The sequence below is a fragment of the Oryctolagus cuniculus genome, chromosome 3, assembly GCF_964237555.1.
Source record: "Oryctolagus cuniculus chromosome 3, mOryCun1.1, whole genome shotgun sequence".
In the NCBI taxonomy this organism is placed as follows: Eukaryota; Metazoa; Chordata; class Mammalia; order Lagomorpha; family Leporidae; genus Oryctolagus; species Oryctolagus cuniculus.
Genome location: NC_091434.1, coordinates 42,627,886 through 42,645,003, shown reverse-complemented (window position 1 = coordinate 42,645,003; position 17,118 = coordinate 42,627,886). Strand labels below are relative to the sequence as shown.

The window sequence follows — 17,118 nt, the reverse complement described above, 5'->3', positions numbered from 1 at the left end:
TAGTGTCAGTGAAACCTCTAATTTTTAAGAAAACCCCTCACATCCAGATTCTTACATAACATCTTCCATCTTTTTAAAAAGTGACAATTAATTTAAATATTTTAACTCTTACACCCCAAGTGAGATTTGTCTGAGGGCTGAGTATGGCCCATGCCTCATTGGTTTATGACTTCTGCTTTGAGTCACCCCAGGAGTCTACAGACTAGAGCTTGCTCAGGTCTAGGCCAGGCCACATAGGCCTTTGTAGATAGGGTTCTGCCTGCTAGGACACAGCAAAAAGTGACCCAGTTTTTCCTCATTAGTAGGGATAGGAGGATGATGGTGGCGGAAGGCTGAGATCCCCTCTGTTAACAAGTTGTCCTCCTTACTGGGACACTGCTAGAAACAAAAGACACTGGGACTTGCTATAAATTTCCATTCAGGAAAAGTAAACCTAGGAGCAAGAAGAGGGACATCAAATGTGGGCATTTTGTTGAGAACTTCCTTTCATGTAATTCCTCTGAATTTTAATGATGTCTTAAGCTACTGAAACGAGACTGGAAGGCTGTTAGGAGTTCGTTCGGCATTCAAACCTGCTTCAGCTTGGAGCTGTGAGGAAGGGGAGAGCTGAACACGCAGCGTGAGGAATTGTCATCAGTGCTCACCACAGTGAATAGATCTGTCTCCACGACAGTCTCAGGGGTTGAGGCCAAGCCTTTGATTTGACGTCCTGCCACTGGGACAGCAACATCAGAGACTGTATTACTTTTTCAGCACAGGAAATTAAGGGGAGGTGGTGGTTGTTTTGGCTAGAATTGGAACAGCACAGGCGGTTGGCAGCAGCTGCAAACCTTCTCGCTCTTCTCAGCTCCCCAGCCACCAGCAGTTCTCTCTCAGTTCTTTGGGAGAAGGAACAAATGGTGTTGTTTACAACTTTAATGGGTGTGGCTGATTACTGTTAAACTGATGCACCATGATTTGTAAAAACTTAATTATATCTTACAAGGCTATTGTGAAGATCTGAAACTAGGCATTTTGCTATTACTTTGAAAATTATACAAAGTGATTTTTTATTACAAACATTAAAACATGCTGAAAGTTAAGCAACATTTTTTCTTTTATTCTTATACTTTCTAAATAAAATATCCATAAGCTTTTTAAAAAGTTTCCTTTGCTTAAAAGCTTCCTAGGCAAATATCAACTTTTAAAAATGGAAAAATCAGGCCGGCGCCGCAGCTCAATAGGCTAATCCTCCACCTAGCGGCGCCGGCACACCAGGTTCTAGTCCCGGTCGGGACACCGGATTCTTTCCCGGTTGCCCCTCTTCCCGGCCAGCTCTCTGCTGTGGCCTGGGAGTGCAGTGGAGGATGGCCCAAGTCCTTGGGCCCTGCACCCCATGGGAGACCAGGATAAGTACCTGGCTCCTGCCATCGGATCGGCGTGGTGTGCTGGTTGCAGCGCGCCGGCCGCGGCGGCCATTGGAGGGTGAACCAACGGCAAAGGAAGACCTTTCTTTCTGTCTCTCTCTCTCACTGTCCATTCTGCCTGTCAAAAAAAAAAAAAAAAAAAAAAGGAAAAATCACATCCCAGTATCAAATTAAAAACCTGTTCAATGCTAAAAAGTTTTTCTTTGATTATGCTAACTATGAAAATAATCCAAGACATACATATGTTTTTTTCCTGCTAATTTACCTCTGAGGATTGGTATGTATTTCCGAAACACTTATGAAACATCATTTCCTCAAATGTGCAAATCCACTTTGCAAACACTAACAAGTAGTTTTACTAATTTTTTTCTTTTTTGACAGGCAGAGTGGACAGTGAGAAAGAGAGAGACAGAGAGAAAGGTCTTCCTTCCGTTGGTTCACCCCTGCAAATGGCCACTACGGCTGGTGTGCTGCGCCGATCCGAAGCCAGGAGCCAGGTGCTTCCTCCTGGTCTCCCATGTGGGTGCAGAGCCCAAGCACTTGGGCCATCCTCCACTGCCTTCCCAGGCCACAGCAGAGAGCTGGACTGGAAGAGGAGCAACCAGGACAGAATCCGGCGCCCCAACCAGGACTAGAACCTGGGGTGCTGGCGCCACAGGCGGAGGATTAGCCAAGTGAGCCGCGCTGCCAGCCAGGACAATCTTTTTAATAGATGGTTTTGGAAGACTGGATCACCATATGTAGAAGACTGAACCTTGCCTGCCAACCTCTCCCACTTTGTAAAAATCAACTCAAAACATATAAAAAAACCTAAAAGTAAGGCCTGAAACTATGAAACTACTAGAAGAAAAACAGGGGAAACACTTCAAGATACTGGCATAGGCAATAATTTTTTGAATAAGATCGTGAAAACATAGGCACGAAAACAAAACTAGATAAATGGGATTAGATCAAACAACGAAGCTTCTTTAAAGCAAAATAGTCAACAGAATGAAGAGACAACCAATAGAATGGGACAAAATAGTTGCAAATTATGCATCTGACAAAGGTTAATATCCAGAATATACAAGGAATTAAAAAATTCAACAACAACAAAATTCCAGTTAAGAAGTGGGCAAAGGATATGCATAGACCTGAATAATTCTCACCAGAAAAAATGGAAATAGCTGATAAATATATGAAAACATTCTCAATATCATTAGCCATCATGGAAATGAAAACCAAAACCTCAATAAAGTATCACCTCATTCCAGTAAAAAATGGCTATTATCAAAAAGACAAAAAAGTAACAAATACTAGAAAGGTGTGGGAGAAAGGGAATCCTTATACACTGCTAGTAGAATGCAAATTGGTATAGTCATTATAGAGAATAGTGTGGAGATTGCTCAAAAAGCTAAAAACAGATTTACCATATGACCCAGCTATTCCACTTCTGAATATATGTCTGAAAGAGATGAAGTCAGCATTTGAGAGATACTCACACTTCCATGTTCACTGCAGTAGTATTCACAATAGTCAATGGATAATGCATTATTCAAGTTTTGGGAGTTTTAAATATATTTTGTGGTTTTTTTTTTTCTGTTGTTTGTTGCATTTCTGTATATCCTGCCCCAAGAAATACTGAATCAACCTAGGTGTCCACTGATGGATGAACAATAAATCAAATATGACATTTATACAGAATATTATTCAGAATATTCAGAACAGAATATTATTCAGCTATAAAAAATGAAATCCTGACCTGTGCAGGAAAATGGAAGGAAGTGGAGGTCATTATGTTAAATAAAATAAGTCAGACACAGAAAGGAAAATATGGTATGTTCTCCCTCACATATGGAAGTTTAAAAAGTCAATCTGAGGCCGGCGCCGTGGCTCACCAGGCTAATCCTCCGCCTTGTGGCGCCGGCACACCGGGTTCTAGTCCCGGTCGGGGCGCCAGATTCTGTCCCAGTTGCCCCTCTTCCAGGCCAGCTCTCTGCTGTGGCCCGGGAGTGCAGTGGAGGATGGCCCAAGTACTTGGACCCTGCACCCCATGGGAGACCAGGAGAAGCACCTGGCTCCTGCCATCAGATCAGCGCGGTGCGCCAGCTGCAGCACGCCGGCTGCGGGGGCCATTGGAGGGTGAACCAACGGCAAAGGAAGATCTTTCTCTCTGTCTCTCTCTCTCACTGTCCACTCTGCCTGTCAAAAAAAAAAAAAAAAAAAAGTCAATCTGAGCTTAGAATAGTGATTACTACAGGCTGGAAAGGATGGGGGAAGGGAGTGGAGGGAGACTGGTAAAGGGTACCGGAAGTAGATGATTGGATAAAGAGCACCAGAAATAACAGATGCTATAGCATAGTGGGGTGACTGTGGCTCACAATCATGTGTTACATATTGCATCACAACCTGGGGAGGAGGAGCTGAAGGCTTCAAACTAAAGAAAACATAATGACCTGGAAATGCCAATTGTCTGATCTGATCAGTTTATGTTGTACACATATGTTGAAATAGTACATGGTACCCTATATGAGTCTACAAGTATACATTAGTCAAATGCTTAAGATTTAACAGAAAATAGAATTAAAAGTTCATTCTGGAACAAAAATATTTCATCCATGCATAGTTTTCCTGTATTATGCATATACATGAACTTCTTGAACACCCTTTGTGTAGTTCGTTATTATAGGCAGATACACGAAAGATCAAATCATGGCCATTTCAAACTCCTGCAGCCTTATGGTTCACTGCATCTCCTTCATTTGCCACATTCCACCTATTCTGCTTTATTCATGGTTTCCAGACTGATCACAGGATTTTCTCTCACTTCTGAGTCCTTATGAATCTTGTCTTTCAGTCTTGTTTGCCTAAGCATCACTCATTTTTTTTTTTTTTGACAGGCAGAGTGGACAATGAGAGAGAGAGACAGGGAGAAAGGTCTTCCTTTGCCGTTGGTTCACCCTCCAATGGCCGCCGCACTGCAGCTGGCGCACCGCACTGATCCGAAGCTCCAGGAGCCAGGTGCTTCCTCCTGGTCTCCCATGTGGGTGCAGGGCCCAAGCACTTGGGCCATCCTCCACTGCACTCCTGGGCCACAGCAGAGGGCTGGACTGGAAGAGGGGCGACCGGGACAGAATCCGGCGCCCAGACTGAGACTAGAACCTGGTGTGTCAGGGCCGCAGGCGGAGGATTAGCCTAGTGAGCTGCGGCGCCGGCCAACACTCACTTCTTACTCAGTCTTTCCTTTCAGCATTTCTTGGGGCAGGGTATACAGAAATGCAATATACAAAAGAAAAAAATACAAAATATTTAAAACTCCCAACACTTGGGTAACCATTATCCATTCAAAAACTAGAAAATGGCCAGCCCTGCCAAAGCCTCTCTCATTTCATCTGTTCCAACCACAATCTACTCACTTCCCCTTTGTACTTATTTGACTTTAATGGAAATCACTTCCTCACTCTTCTTGGTTTACTATTCAAGGATTCAGCCTCAAACACTATACATAGTTCAGTTTGCAATTTTTTTTGACCTTTATATAAAGACAATTAAACAGTATATATTTTTATGTCTGTCTTCACCCGACATTGTGCTTATGAGATCCATCTTTCGTAGCTTGTGCAGTTGTAGTTCTTCCATTTTCACTGTGGTATAGTAAGGGTTGGAACTTATGGCCTATTTTTATATGTATTGTCTATGGTTGCTTTAGCATTACAGGGGCAGAGCTGTGTTGTTGTGCTTAAGACCACAAGGCTTGCAGAGCCTAAACTACTTACTATTTGGCCCTTCGCAAAAAAAGTTTGCTGACTTCTGCAATATAGAGTTTCATTGTTTGGGTATACCACAATCTATTTTTCTGTTCTCTCATTCTTAGAGTTCTGCATTGTGCACACTTTTGGTCTAAAATGTCTGTGAACATTGTTACCTGTAACTCATGATTTACATGTGTACACACTTGTTGGTTATATCTTCAGCTAAGTAGATAATGCCAAACTATCCCCCCTCCAAATGGTTATAACAATTTTGCAGTGTCTGGTATTGTAGTGTTTTTAAACTTTTGCCACTTTAGATGATTTGGACTAGTGTCTTACTAAGGTTTTAACATGCACTTTCCTGATTACTAACAAGGTTGAACACAGTTTCATATGTCTGTTGGTCACTTGGATTTCCCATATTGTGAACTCCTTGTCCAAGTTACTTGTCTATTTTTCATTAAATTGTCTTTTTCTTATTGATCTCTGGTTGTATTTTATATATTCAGAATACAATTTTTTTTAAATCACACTCACTCTTAACATCCCAAATAAGGGGCATGTCTTCTAAGAAGGCTTTCTGTATCTACCAATCCAGGTGGAGGTGCTTTTCTTTCTGCATCTATGACCCTTGTTACTCTATCACAGGCTGTATCACAGTGGAGTGAGTACGCATTTGTACTGCACTTTTTTTTGTACTGCATGTTTGCTCATCGGTTTCCCTTAGTAGGATGTTCACTGGGCTGCTTGTATTTCAGTGCTAATCAGTATCTTCCACAGAGATCTGAGAGAGCAGGGACTAGGCTTTATCTTGTATCCTTGCTCTTAGCGTGGAGCTCAGTAACTATTCATTCAAAAATTGAATGAATGTCCACAGATATAAAAAATAGAGAAGAAAAAATAATATAATGTAGACAGCAGATAGAAATGCATTTGAGTTATCTCCCATCATTAAGAATTTTTTTAAGTGGGTCAGCTGTATGCTATTATTAGAGATTTCTTTCTCTGCTTCCACACAGAATAGAATCTTTCCTGCAACAGTCTGGATTTGTGAGATCGTATTTTCTTAATCAAAATATCTCACTATTTCAAACATAGTAGGACTCATATCTTTTTATGACAAATTGCATGGATGCTTGAGTAGATTTATTTATTTTTAATATTAGTTTCTTTTTATGTAGTATGTTACATTTGAAAAATTCTTTGACCGCTTGGGGCAATGCCCAATAATTTTTTAGATTGAGATAGACAAATAAAATTTATCAGAACCCTCATTTTTATCCTTCTTTTAAAAAAATCTTCATTTCTGATTTTTTGATATTTGGGTGTACTGTCTGCAGCGCTGCATCTTTATTCTTCTTGAAATTTCTTAAAAAAATTAATTTATTTATTTGAAAGGCAGAGTTACAGAGAGGCAGAGGCAGAGAGAGGGATCTTCCATCTGCTGGCTCACTCCCCAAATATCAGCAACAGCCAGAGCTGGGCTGATCTGAAGCCAGGAGCCAGGAACTTCTTCCCAGTCTGTCATGTGGGTGCAGTGGCCCAAGGACTTGGACCATCTTCTGCTTTCCCAGCCGCATCAGCAGGGACCTGGGTCAGAAATGGAGCATCCAGGATTTGAACCGTTGCCCATATGGGATGCTGGCACTGCAGGTGGCAGCTTTATAGTCCATGCCACAGCGCTGGCCCTGAAAGTTCTTTAGCATTTAAAATTATTGACTACTTCTGGCTTTTTGAAACCTTCCTCTTTCCTGTGTTTTTCTGATTATTTTCAGTCTCTTTCATTTTTGAACTGTCTTTATTATGGTTTTGCCCAACAACTCAGCCTAAGTTACTTGTATGCTGTCCATATTTCCTTTCTTAAATAACTTATCTATTGAAATTCTCTCTCGAAACCACCTTCTTCAGTCGTGCATCTGTAACTGGTTCTATCAGTGAGTTCCACTACCACCTTCAATACAACATGCCTGGGTCTGGTGCTGTGGCGCAGTGGGTTAAGCCTCCACCTGTGGTGCTGGCATCCCATATGGATGCCAGTTCTAGTCCCAGCTTCTCCTCTTCCAATCTAGCTCTCTATTTAAGCCTGGGAAAGCAATAGTCTCCATCTCTCTTCCTCTAATTCTACCTTTCAAATAAACAATAAATAAATCCTTAAAAATATAGAACCTAAGAAGTTGAACATTGATTTGAGCAAGAAATTAGAGCGGCCATGCAGAGTTTTACAGTCCTTGAGCCTGTTCCCTTGGTCTCCTGTCTGGTCCCCTCACCCTAAAAAGGGCCCTAGGTGCTTGGGTCCCTGTACCCATGTGGGAGACCTGGAAGAAGCTCCTGGCTCCTGGCTTTGGATCAGTGCAGCTCCGACTGTTGAGGCCATTTGGGGAGTGAACCAGTGGATGGAAAACCTTGCTCTCTGTCTCTCCCTCTCATTGTATGTAACTCTGCCTTTCAAATAAATAAATAAAATCTTTAAAAAAATACAACATGCCTGCACTGGAACTGTACTTTGACCAGACCCCAGTTGCCATTGGGCTGGCCCTCCTTTTACAAGAGACATCATCGTTTTCACAGTTCCTCAGGCTCAGAACTAGGAAGTCATCCTGGATTCCTCGTTCTTTCGGTCCTTCACATCCAGCTAGCCACAAGCTAAGTTCCTCCTAAACAGCGTCTACCTCTTTCTTGCATTCCATCCTTATTTCTTCCTCTTGTCTGCAGGTTCTTCTTATCATTAATTGTGACCACTACAAGCAGTCTTTTTTTTTTTTTAATTTTTTTTTGACAGGCAGAGTGGACAGTGAAAGAGAGAGACAGAGAGAAAGGTCTTCCTTTTACCGTTGGTTCACCCACTAATGGCTGCTGCGGCGGAAGCACTACGCCGATCCGAAGCCAGGAGCCAGGCACTTCCTACTGGTCTCCCATGCAGGTACAGGACCCAAGCACTTGGGCCATCCTCCACTGCACCCCCCGGGCCACAGCAGAGAGCTGGCTTGGAAGAGGGGCAACCGGGACAGAATCTGGCGCCCCAACCGGGACTAGAACCCGGTGTGCTGACGCCGCAGGCGGAGGATTAGCCTATTGAGCCATGGCACTGGCCTACTACAAGCAGTCTTTAAACTTTTATCCTTGACTACATCTTTTGCCATTGCAATCCTACATCAATCTTAAAACACTTCTCTGCACCTAGCATCTACTTCTTCAAAAAGTCTTTATAGTTATTTAGTTTCCACAAATTGAGTCTTAACTTTTTAGTTAAGTCAGAACCTTTCATAATTCCATTTAGAGCCAACCTTATTTTCTGCTATTCAATTACAAAACCTTCATTTAATTGCTTTTCTCACTAGTCCTTGAACATGCCTTTCATGTTCTTTCAAGACTTTCAATCTTTTTTTTTTTTTTTATCTAAGTCCTATTTTGTCTTCAAGGGTCAGCTGAAGTTTTAGCTCAACTTCCCACTGATCCTACTCAAAATTGATTTCTTTTATGACAACTTTTTTTTTTTTGACAGGCAGAGTGGACAGTGAGAGAGAGACAGAGAGAAAGGTCTTCCTTTGCTGTTGGTTCACCCTCCAATGGCTGCCACGGCTGGCATGCTGCGGCTGGCGCACCGCGCTGATCCGATGGCAGGAGCCAGGTGCTTCCTCCTGGTCTCCCATGGGGTGCAGGGCCCAAGGACTTGGGCCATCCTCCACTGTACTCCCTGGCCACAGCAGAGAGCTGGCCTGGAAGAGGGGCAACTGGGACAGAATCTGGTGCCCCGACCGGGACTAGAACCCGGTGTGCCGGCGCCGCTAGGCGGAGGATTAGCCTAGTGAGCCGCAGCGCTGGCCATGACACTTCTTATATCACACCATTTTCTCTACATGTACCTTATATTGTAATTTTATGCCTTCATTCATTCAACAAAATGCATTGACCATTGCTATTTATAGAACACAATGCTAGATACAGCATGCACAAAGACGGTATCTTGTTTAGTTTGACTAAGTAGAATATAAGACATTTGAGAGCAGAAACTCTTATTTCCCTTTGTATTTTCAGTGCTAATCAGTACCTTCTACAGAAAATGTGCATAACATGTATTTATTTCTATTAGAGGTGATGATAAAGATGATAGTTTCTTTTTCTAACAATAATGAAGAAAACTAGAGGTGAGCAAAATTTTACTCAATGCACTTCACAGAATTCTACTAGATATTTAAATAAGGAAGATACTACTGTTCATCCTTCTGTTAGTTTTAGTACTATAGAAGCTCATTTTACTCATAAAGCTATAAATGCTTTAAAGCCTTCAGGCCATTCTTCAGATTGTTTCTGGGATTGTACTAGGAAGTAAAGTACCCCTTTGAGTCATTTAAAGTTAATTTAATTTTATGTTGAGAGAACAAGGGAGGAAGTGAACATTGCCCCATGTGCTGGCTCACTCCCCAAATACCTATGGCCAGGATTTGAGGAGGCAGAAGCTGGGGGAGCTAGGACTTCAATCCAAACACACGTCAGCCAAAAGCTAGAATTGGGAATAGAGCTGGGATTCAAACCCAGGCACATGGATATGGGATGCAGGTGTCCCAACCACTAGGCCACACACACACATTTTCATTGGAAAATTTTAATAATAACATACTCACATAACACACTCTCATAAACACATGTATATGAATATGCTGTAAGAATCCTCTAAGTTCCTAAAAAATTAAAAATAGAACTACCTTATGATTCATCAATCCCAGTACTGGATATATATATATATATATATATATATATATATATATATCTCCAAAGGAAATGAAAAAATGAAATCTGTGGAGGAGACATCTGCACTTCCATGTTTTTGAAGCACAATTCACAATAGCCAAGAAATGGAGCCTGTGCCGCGGCTCACTAGGCTAATCCTCCGCCTGCGGCGCCAGCACCAGGGGTTCTAATCCCGGTTGGGGCGCCAGATTCTGTCCCAGTTGCTCCTCTTCCAGTCCAGCTCTCTGCTGTGGCCAGGCAGTGCAGTGGAGGATGGCCCAGGTCCTTGGGCCCTGCACCCACATGGAAGACCAGGAGGAAGTACCTGGCTCCTGGCTTCTGATCGGTACGGTGCACCGGCCGTAGCAGCCATTTGGGGAGTGAACCAATGGAAGGAAGACCTTTCTCTCTCTCTCTCACTGTCTAACTCTGCCTGTCAAAAAAAAAAAAAAAAAAAAAAAGGAAATAACCTAAGTGTCTATTAAACAACATATATTTATACACACACACACACAAACACACATACACACACTGGATTACTATTCAGCCTTAAAAAGGATGAAGTCCTGTCCTTTTTGACAACATGGATAGAACTGGAAGTCATTATGTTAAGTGAAATAAGGAGGCACAGAAAGACAAATACTGCATGGTCTCACTCATACATGAAATCAAAAGCAGTTTATTTCATAGAAGTTGAGAGTAGAATAGTCGTTTCAAGAGGCTGGGGAGAATAGAAGGGAAAGAGATACAGGTGCCTCAATGGGTACTAAGTTATAGTTAGGAGAAAAAAGTTCTGTTGCACAGTACAGTGACTGTAGATAACTATGTATCTTTCAAGAAAAGCTTGGGGCCGGCACCGAGGCTCACTTGGTTAATCGTCCACTTGTGGGGCCAGCATCCCATATGGGCCCTGGATTCTAGTCCTGGTTGCTCCTCTTCCAGTCCAGCTCTCTGCTGTGGCCCGGGAAGGCAGTGGAGGATGGCCCAAGTGCTTGGGACCCTGCACCCACATGGGAGACCAGGAAGAAGCACCTGGCTCCTGGCTTCGGATCGTTGCAGAGCCGGCCGTAGTGGCCATTTGGGGAGTGAACCAACAGAAGAGGAAGACCTCTCTCTCTCTCTCTCTCTAACTCTGCCTGTTAAATTAAAAAAAAAAAAAGAAAATCTGGAAGAAAACATTTTGATTGCTTTTTAGCATAGAGAAATGAGAAATGTTTGAGGAGATAGATATGGTTATCCTGATTTGAACATTATACAATATATACATGTATAACGTTACCACAAAGCATTTCATAAATAAGTACAATTTTTATGTGTCAGTTAAAAGAAAATGCATATTTGTGAAATTATAGTTGCAAAAATGAATAATTTTATGGCTAGGATAAGAAAAGCATATGTGAATTCTTAAAGTGAACATGAATATATTCAGTCAACAATCAGTCATATACCAGAAGGGAAATGTAGGCATTATTTTAATGACCCCAACAGGTTGGTCAAAAAGCTTCCTGCAGAAGCTAGGTTGAAAGGTGGGAAGAGACTCAAATTGTCTCCTGCTATGGAGAAAAAGGGTTTTTTCCAAAGAAGGGTAATAATAGTTAAGTTTTATCAGTTTTATCAGTTCAAAAATACCTTTTTGAATAGATTATTTTCCATTATCTCCTCTGAGCCTTAAATCAACTCTGTGAGTAAGCACCATTAGAATCCCCATTCTACAGATGAGGACATTGAGATACGGAAAAGTTGATCAACTTGCCACAACTAGTGACAGAGCGTATGTTCAGGACCCAGTTACTATGACAGACTCCAGAGCTCAATGCTTAATGATTCTCCTGTGGATACGTAAAGATCACAAGAAAACATAATATGGGGAAGGCTGGAAGGTATGGTTGGAGGGTGTGGAGTGAGAGAGGAGAGAAGGAGAGACTGGGAAGTATAAGCCGTTTTGTTTTCTGAGTGAAGCTTTGAAGGTAAAGGTAGAGTGGAAGGTGACAAGTGAGTTTATTTGCAATAAAGGGGATAACTTTGCATTGAGATAAAAATAACATTTCATTCTCCTAAAATAAGTATGCTGCCATGGAGATTTCATTTAACATTATTTGAGATATTCTTGTAAAATTCTGAGGTGGGGGTTAGTAGGGGATAGACAGAAAGAATCGAGTAGAAATAATTATAAACACCATAACACAGGGCACAGGGATATTTCAAAGGGTCTCCTCCTACTGCACTATTGGTACTTTACTCTCTGTTCCATGGCCTCTGTTTGGAAAAAACGAAGGAAAAGAATATAAGAGACAGGCTTTCATGAGCACACACAGCTGTCACCAGTCCATTTGTTTCCCCCAAGGTTGCTCATTCCATGGTGGCCTCTGAGAGACAGGAGGTACCACTGTTCAACACTCCTTCCAACAATCCCAGGACAGAACTATCAGTGCCAAACAGAAGCTGGCCTCATTCCACCCAGTTTTGCTTCCCTCCTCTATACACTGGAGTGACAGGTGGAGGTCAAAGACAAGAGAAGCAGGGCAGGAAACGGTGGATCTGGAAGGAGCTGGGCTGACACTGACTCTTGGCTTCTGAAGCAAAGGCAAGGACACAAACAACCAAAATTGAAAACCAAAATCCGTGGAAGAATTGGAGAGAAATGAGGCCTGAGGAGATTAGGTGCCTGTACCAAATAGGAGCCAGGTACAATTTTGAAATATGTGCCTGCTTTCTGTGTTAATATTTGCACATTCTGCCCATGCTTAACACTTTGTCGTGGAGTACTATATTACTTCTTCCAAACACCTGGAGTGGACGGTGAAGATCATGCTCCCTTCTTAGAAGAAGAAAGGGCTTCTGATAATAAAGCCAAAATGACTTTTTGAATAAAGCTGTAGATGTTCCTGATTCAAGGGTGACTGCATTTGTGCAGATTTGCTTAAGATGTTAACATTGTTGGAAGGAAATGAATCAGAAAAACTTTTCAAGTTAGTTTAAGCTCTGTGATCCTGTGGCAGGCTGTGCAGCAAAATTTAAAGAGCAGAACAAAATGGCTCTGGCCTAAATTTTTAAGAATACTTTTAGAGAAGTTTCCAGTTAAGGAGGGTATGTCTGTCCAATGGACTTATAGACGCTGGTCTTGAAAAATTTAAATAGAAAATTAATGAAGTGAACAAAGCATCATGTTACAATATGTTCTCAAATGGTGATTTTTAAGTACAGAAAAAAATTCATATGAATAAAGTTTGCTTCTCTCAGTATCATCATTACCTTAATCTACTTTTAAATTTAATAACTAAAAAGAAAATTAAGTATACTAACTTCTTCTTTTGGTAGCTCTGGCCTTAAATACAAATAGGAATGTGAATATATTAGAAGTATATGTACAGATTTTGTGTATGTCTCTGGAAGGGAGTTTGTTTGCTGGCCAGCTCAATTTTTGACAAAGAAAAATGGGTTGCTCTTGCTTTTTGTACAAAGATGCACTGTTTCCACAGCAAACCCCACCCCTCCAGCAGAATTTCTGTTTAAGTTGAAAAAATTAAGATAATATATGGCATAATAATTTAGTATAAACTTTCTATGAACTGATAAGAATTGTGTATCTTGTTAGAATTAAAAATACAACTTTGTATTTTTTTTTGTACAAGAAGTTAAAATACTAAAATCTGGAAATTTCAACAGCAAGCAAGTTGCTCTAAATTTCATTGTTAGTACCTTGTCATTAAAGATCCAGTTTTTTTAAAAGCTGCTTTGTCCATGCAGTTGTACTGTACTCTAAAGTTTCCCAAAGAAACGAGGCAAAGTATTTGTGAAGTCAAGCTGCCTCCGCTCCTTCCCCAGAGCTGCCATCTGGACTTGTTTATTTGTGTTTCCAACTTTATGGAACAGAGAGTTTCTCTGTTAGGGACAGGGCATGGAGCAAAGGAAGTGTCTTACAGGAGGCTACCTTATTTCTCTTTTTACTTTTAAACGTTAAGTTTAATTTGGTCTACATGATCAAATGAATGGCTCACACAATCACAAAATTTAACACAGCTACCTCAGCAAACAATCTTCCATAATGTGATGGAAGCAGTATTTCCTACATGCTACTTTCTCATGCCTTTCAAAGCTTGCTTGAAGCACAAACTGTCATTAAGGTTTATATAGCTATTTGGTCTGGAAATCAAATATTTCTCATGAATTCTTCTATAAATAAGTCTTTGATTTAAAAAACAAAGAGCTATTTCCAAGCGGCTTTCCTAATTTTGTACAGTACATATGAACCACGCAACAAAAAAAGAACAAAATTCTTTCCAAATATAATTAAGAAACAAAGCATTGTTAGATTGATCATACCATCTGACTAAGAAGAACAGTTTAAAATTTCACAAACCAACACTCAAAAAAGTAGTAGTTTTTTATCTTTGGAACATTTAACAGATAAAATAGAAACAAAAAGTACCTTGCAATGTAAAATCCAGCAATACATATTCGTAAGCAAATTCTGTCTTTGTTTCCACTTGCGGTCTCTTCAGGGTAGAAAATATTTTTCCAGGGCTGCTATCATCAGGGTCTTCTAGCTTTCTAAGTCCGCACCCCATCGCAAAATCTGTAAAGAATTAAATTGCAGGAAAGGGGAGGGAAAGCAGCAAATTCTGTTGTTTAAGCTGCAAAAAGAAAGTTACAGACTTTACTGCTTTGATTTTGTTTTCAGCTAAATCATAGATACCCAAAAAGAAAACATTTGGGTACAAAGAAAGGAGCTGGAGACTTTTACTATCCATTTTTCTGTAAAGTCATTGAACCCATGATTTAGCTACAGCTCCGGGAGGCTGGGCTTGATTTTAGAGAAACACGCAAGCTGCTACAACTTAGCGGAGAATTTCCATGCCACGTCAATTTACAGCCAGCCCCCTACCAGAGTTCTGTCGCTCAGAGCACCAACAGTGCTTTGTCTGTCCCAGCTGGCTGGATGATAAAAGAGGTGTCCGAAAATGGAAATAAAAAAGCAAAAGTGCAACTTAGATGTAACTATCTGCAAGTAGAAGATATGTTCAGACGAGGGGCAGACAAATCTTTCTCTGTTTTCTCTCTTCCCTCTGTCCTGTGCCCAACCTCCTTCCTCCGTTACTACCGAGAAAGCAAAAGCAGGGAGTTGGGGGGGGCGGGGGGAGAGAAATGGATTGTCAACATGGTTGGCAACAAAAATCATTTCCAGAAAGGAACTTAGCTTTATTGGGAAGATGTTTCTGGTGCCTAAAAGGAGAAAAGTAAAGTTAAAAACGTGTCTTAGTCTTTAGCTAGCACTTTTGAGGATTTAGTTCCATATGAGATCTTTTTTCATGGAAAAATCATATGCTGATTCAAACTGCCAATTATAAAAAATTTACATAAAAATATTTGCATGAGGCTTTTATTTAACGGCAAAGGAGATAGAGTTGTGTGGATGATTAGTTTCCTCAACATCCTTAAATAGTTTAAAATACTCTGTTATTAGAAGGGCTATGATAGCAACTGACATAGAATTTGAAAGTATCCTTACTTAAAAACAAAACAAAAACAAAAACCAAGACACTGATAACTTGATTCATTCAGTCATATAAGTTGTTATTTGCTTGAGGTCAAGAACAGCTTATAATGGACCAATTGTATTGAGTGCTTATTGATTGCATTTTACCATTTGCAGGTCAGGGAGTGTGGTGCACTGATCAAAACTAGGAACCCTGGAGTCAGGTGCCTCAGTTCGAATCCTGCTCCTAAGGCCCACCAGATCTTGGGCAAGTTGTTTGACCTTGTCCAGTTGCAATTTCCTCCTCTGTAAAATGGAGGTAAGTTCATGTAAAATGTACTTACTTCACAGGTTTGTTATGAGGGCTAAATGAGATAATCTTATCTCCTATCTTAGCACTATGCCTGGCTAATAGTACAAAATATGTATGTTAATGTGTGTACATTATAAATAGGTTGGGAGAAGGAAGTGATTCTGTTACTGCTCCTCCTGTTATCTACAAAAGAAACTGATCACTTTTGAGATTTTAGAGAACACAAACCTGAAACCATTTTCAATCACATTAAAGAGAGCCCATGGAAACTCAAAAGGGAGATGTATTATTTAGTTTCCAGATCACTATTACCTTTTGTCTCTTCCTTATGTCTGTCTTTAGATGTCTTACTTCTCACAAGTGATTTATTCATTTATTTTAAAAGATTTATTTATTTATTTGAAATGCAGAGTTACAGAGAGACAGAGGCAGAGAGAAAGAAAGGTCTTCTACATGCTGGTTCATTCCCAACAATCACCTGCAGCTGCGCAGATTCTAAACCAGGAGGCAGGAGCTTCTTCCAGGTCTCCCACGTGGATGCAGGGGCCCAAGGACTTGGGCCATCTTCTATTGCCTTCCCAGGCCATAGCAGAGAGCTGGATTGGAAGAGGAGCAGCCAAGACTAGAATTGGTGCTCATATGAGGTGCTGGCACTATAGGTAGTGCCCCTGATTTATTTATTTATTTAACTTATTTGAAAGAGATGGAGGGGGGATACACACACACACACACATATATATATATATATATATAGAGAGAGAGAGAGAGCGCGCTCCCATTTGCTGGTTCACTCCCCAAAGCTAGGAGCCTGGAACTCAATCTTAGTCTCCTACACAGGTGGCAGGGACCCAATTACTTGAGTCATCACCTGCTGCCTCTGAGGGTGTGATCTCACAAGTTTTTTTTATTTTTTTATTTTTTTTTTTTTTACGATTTATTTATTTAAAAGGTAGAGAGAGGGAGGGAGAGAGAGTTTTCCCACTGGGTCACTCCTCAAATGCTGGCAACAGTCAGAGCTGGATCAAGTTGAAGCCAGGAGCCAAGAACTCCATTCAGGTTTCACACGTTGGGTGGCAGGGACCTAAGCATTTGGACCATAATCTGTTGCCTTTCCAGGCACATTAGCATGAAGCTAGATTAGAAGTGGAATAGCTGGGACTCAGATTGGCAATCTGATAAGGGCTGTAGGATTTCCAAGTGGCAGCTTAACATGCTGTGCTGTAATGACTGTCGCTCACAAGTGTTTTTAACAGAGGAAAAGGTTTTTCATGCCCAAGGATGAGCATGGTTAGTGGTAAGCAATTTCTGGGTAAATTTGGCAGGAAAGACAGCAGATTCTGACCCAGTGAGACTCATTTGACTATTCATAATGCTTTCATGCTTGTCATGTTTCATGTTGTCTTTTATAGGATAGTATGGCAGAAGTGAAATATTTGAAGATACGTATTGCAGTGCCTAGAAGAG

General features: G+C 41.0%; 1 protein-coding gene and 1 long non-coding RNA gene across 13 annotated transcripts in view; one reads left to right on the top strand and one right to left on the bottom strand.

Annotated features, from left to right (window-relative positions):
- Positions 1-17,118, bottom strand: part of RFTN2 (raftlin family member 2) — an 87,368-nt gene that overhangs the window by 53,985 nt on the left and 16,265 nt on the right. For 2 of the 11 annotated variants that reach the window (XM_051849318.2, XM_051849317.2), the window contains exon 2: positions 14,295-14,499. In XM_051849318.2, coding sequence (XP_051705278.2) covers positions 14,295-14,433 — 139 coding nt within the window. In that variant the 5' untranslated portion in view covers positions 14,434-14,499. Of the gene's footprint in view, positions 1-14,294; positions 15,427-15,509; positions 15,648-17,118 lie in introns of those variants that run through there. The other 9 variants (XM_051849321.2, XM_051849320.2, XM_051849316.2 and 6 more) reach the window with 8 other exon arrangements.
- LOC103348807 (uncharacterized) overlaps positions 12,186-17,118 on the top strand; it is a 92,127-nt gene continuing 87,194 nt past the window's right edge. The window contains exons 1-2 of one of the 2 annotated variants that reach the window (XR_011387177.1): positions 12,186-12,550; positions 15,519-15,660. This is a non-coding gene — a long non-coding RNA (uncharacterized lncRNA). The remainder of the gene's footprint in view (positions 12,551-15,518; positions 15,661-17,118) is intronic. The other variant, XR_517110.4, reaches the window with a different exon arrangement.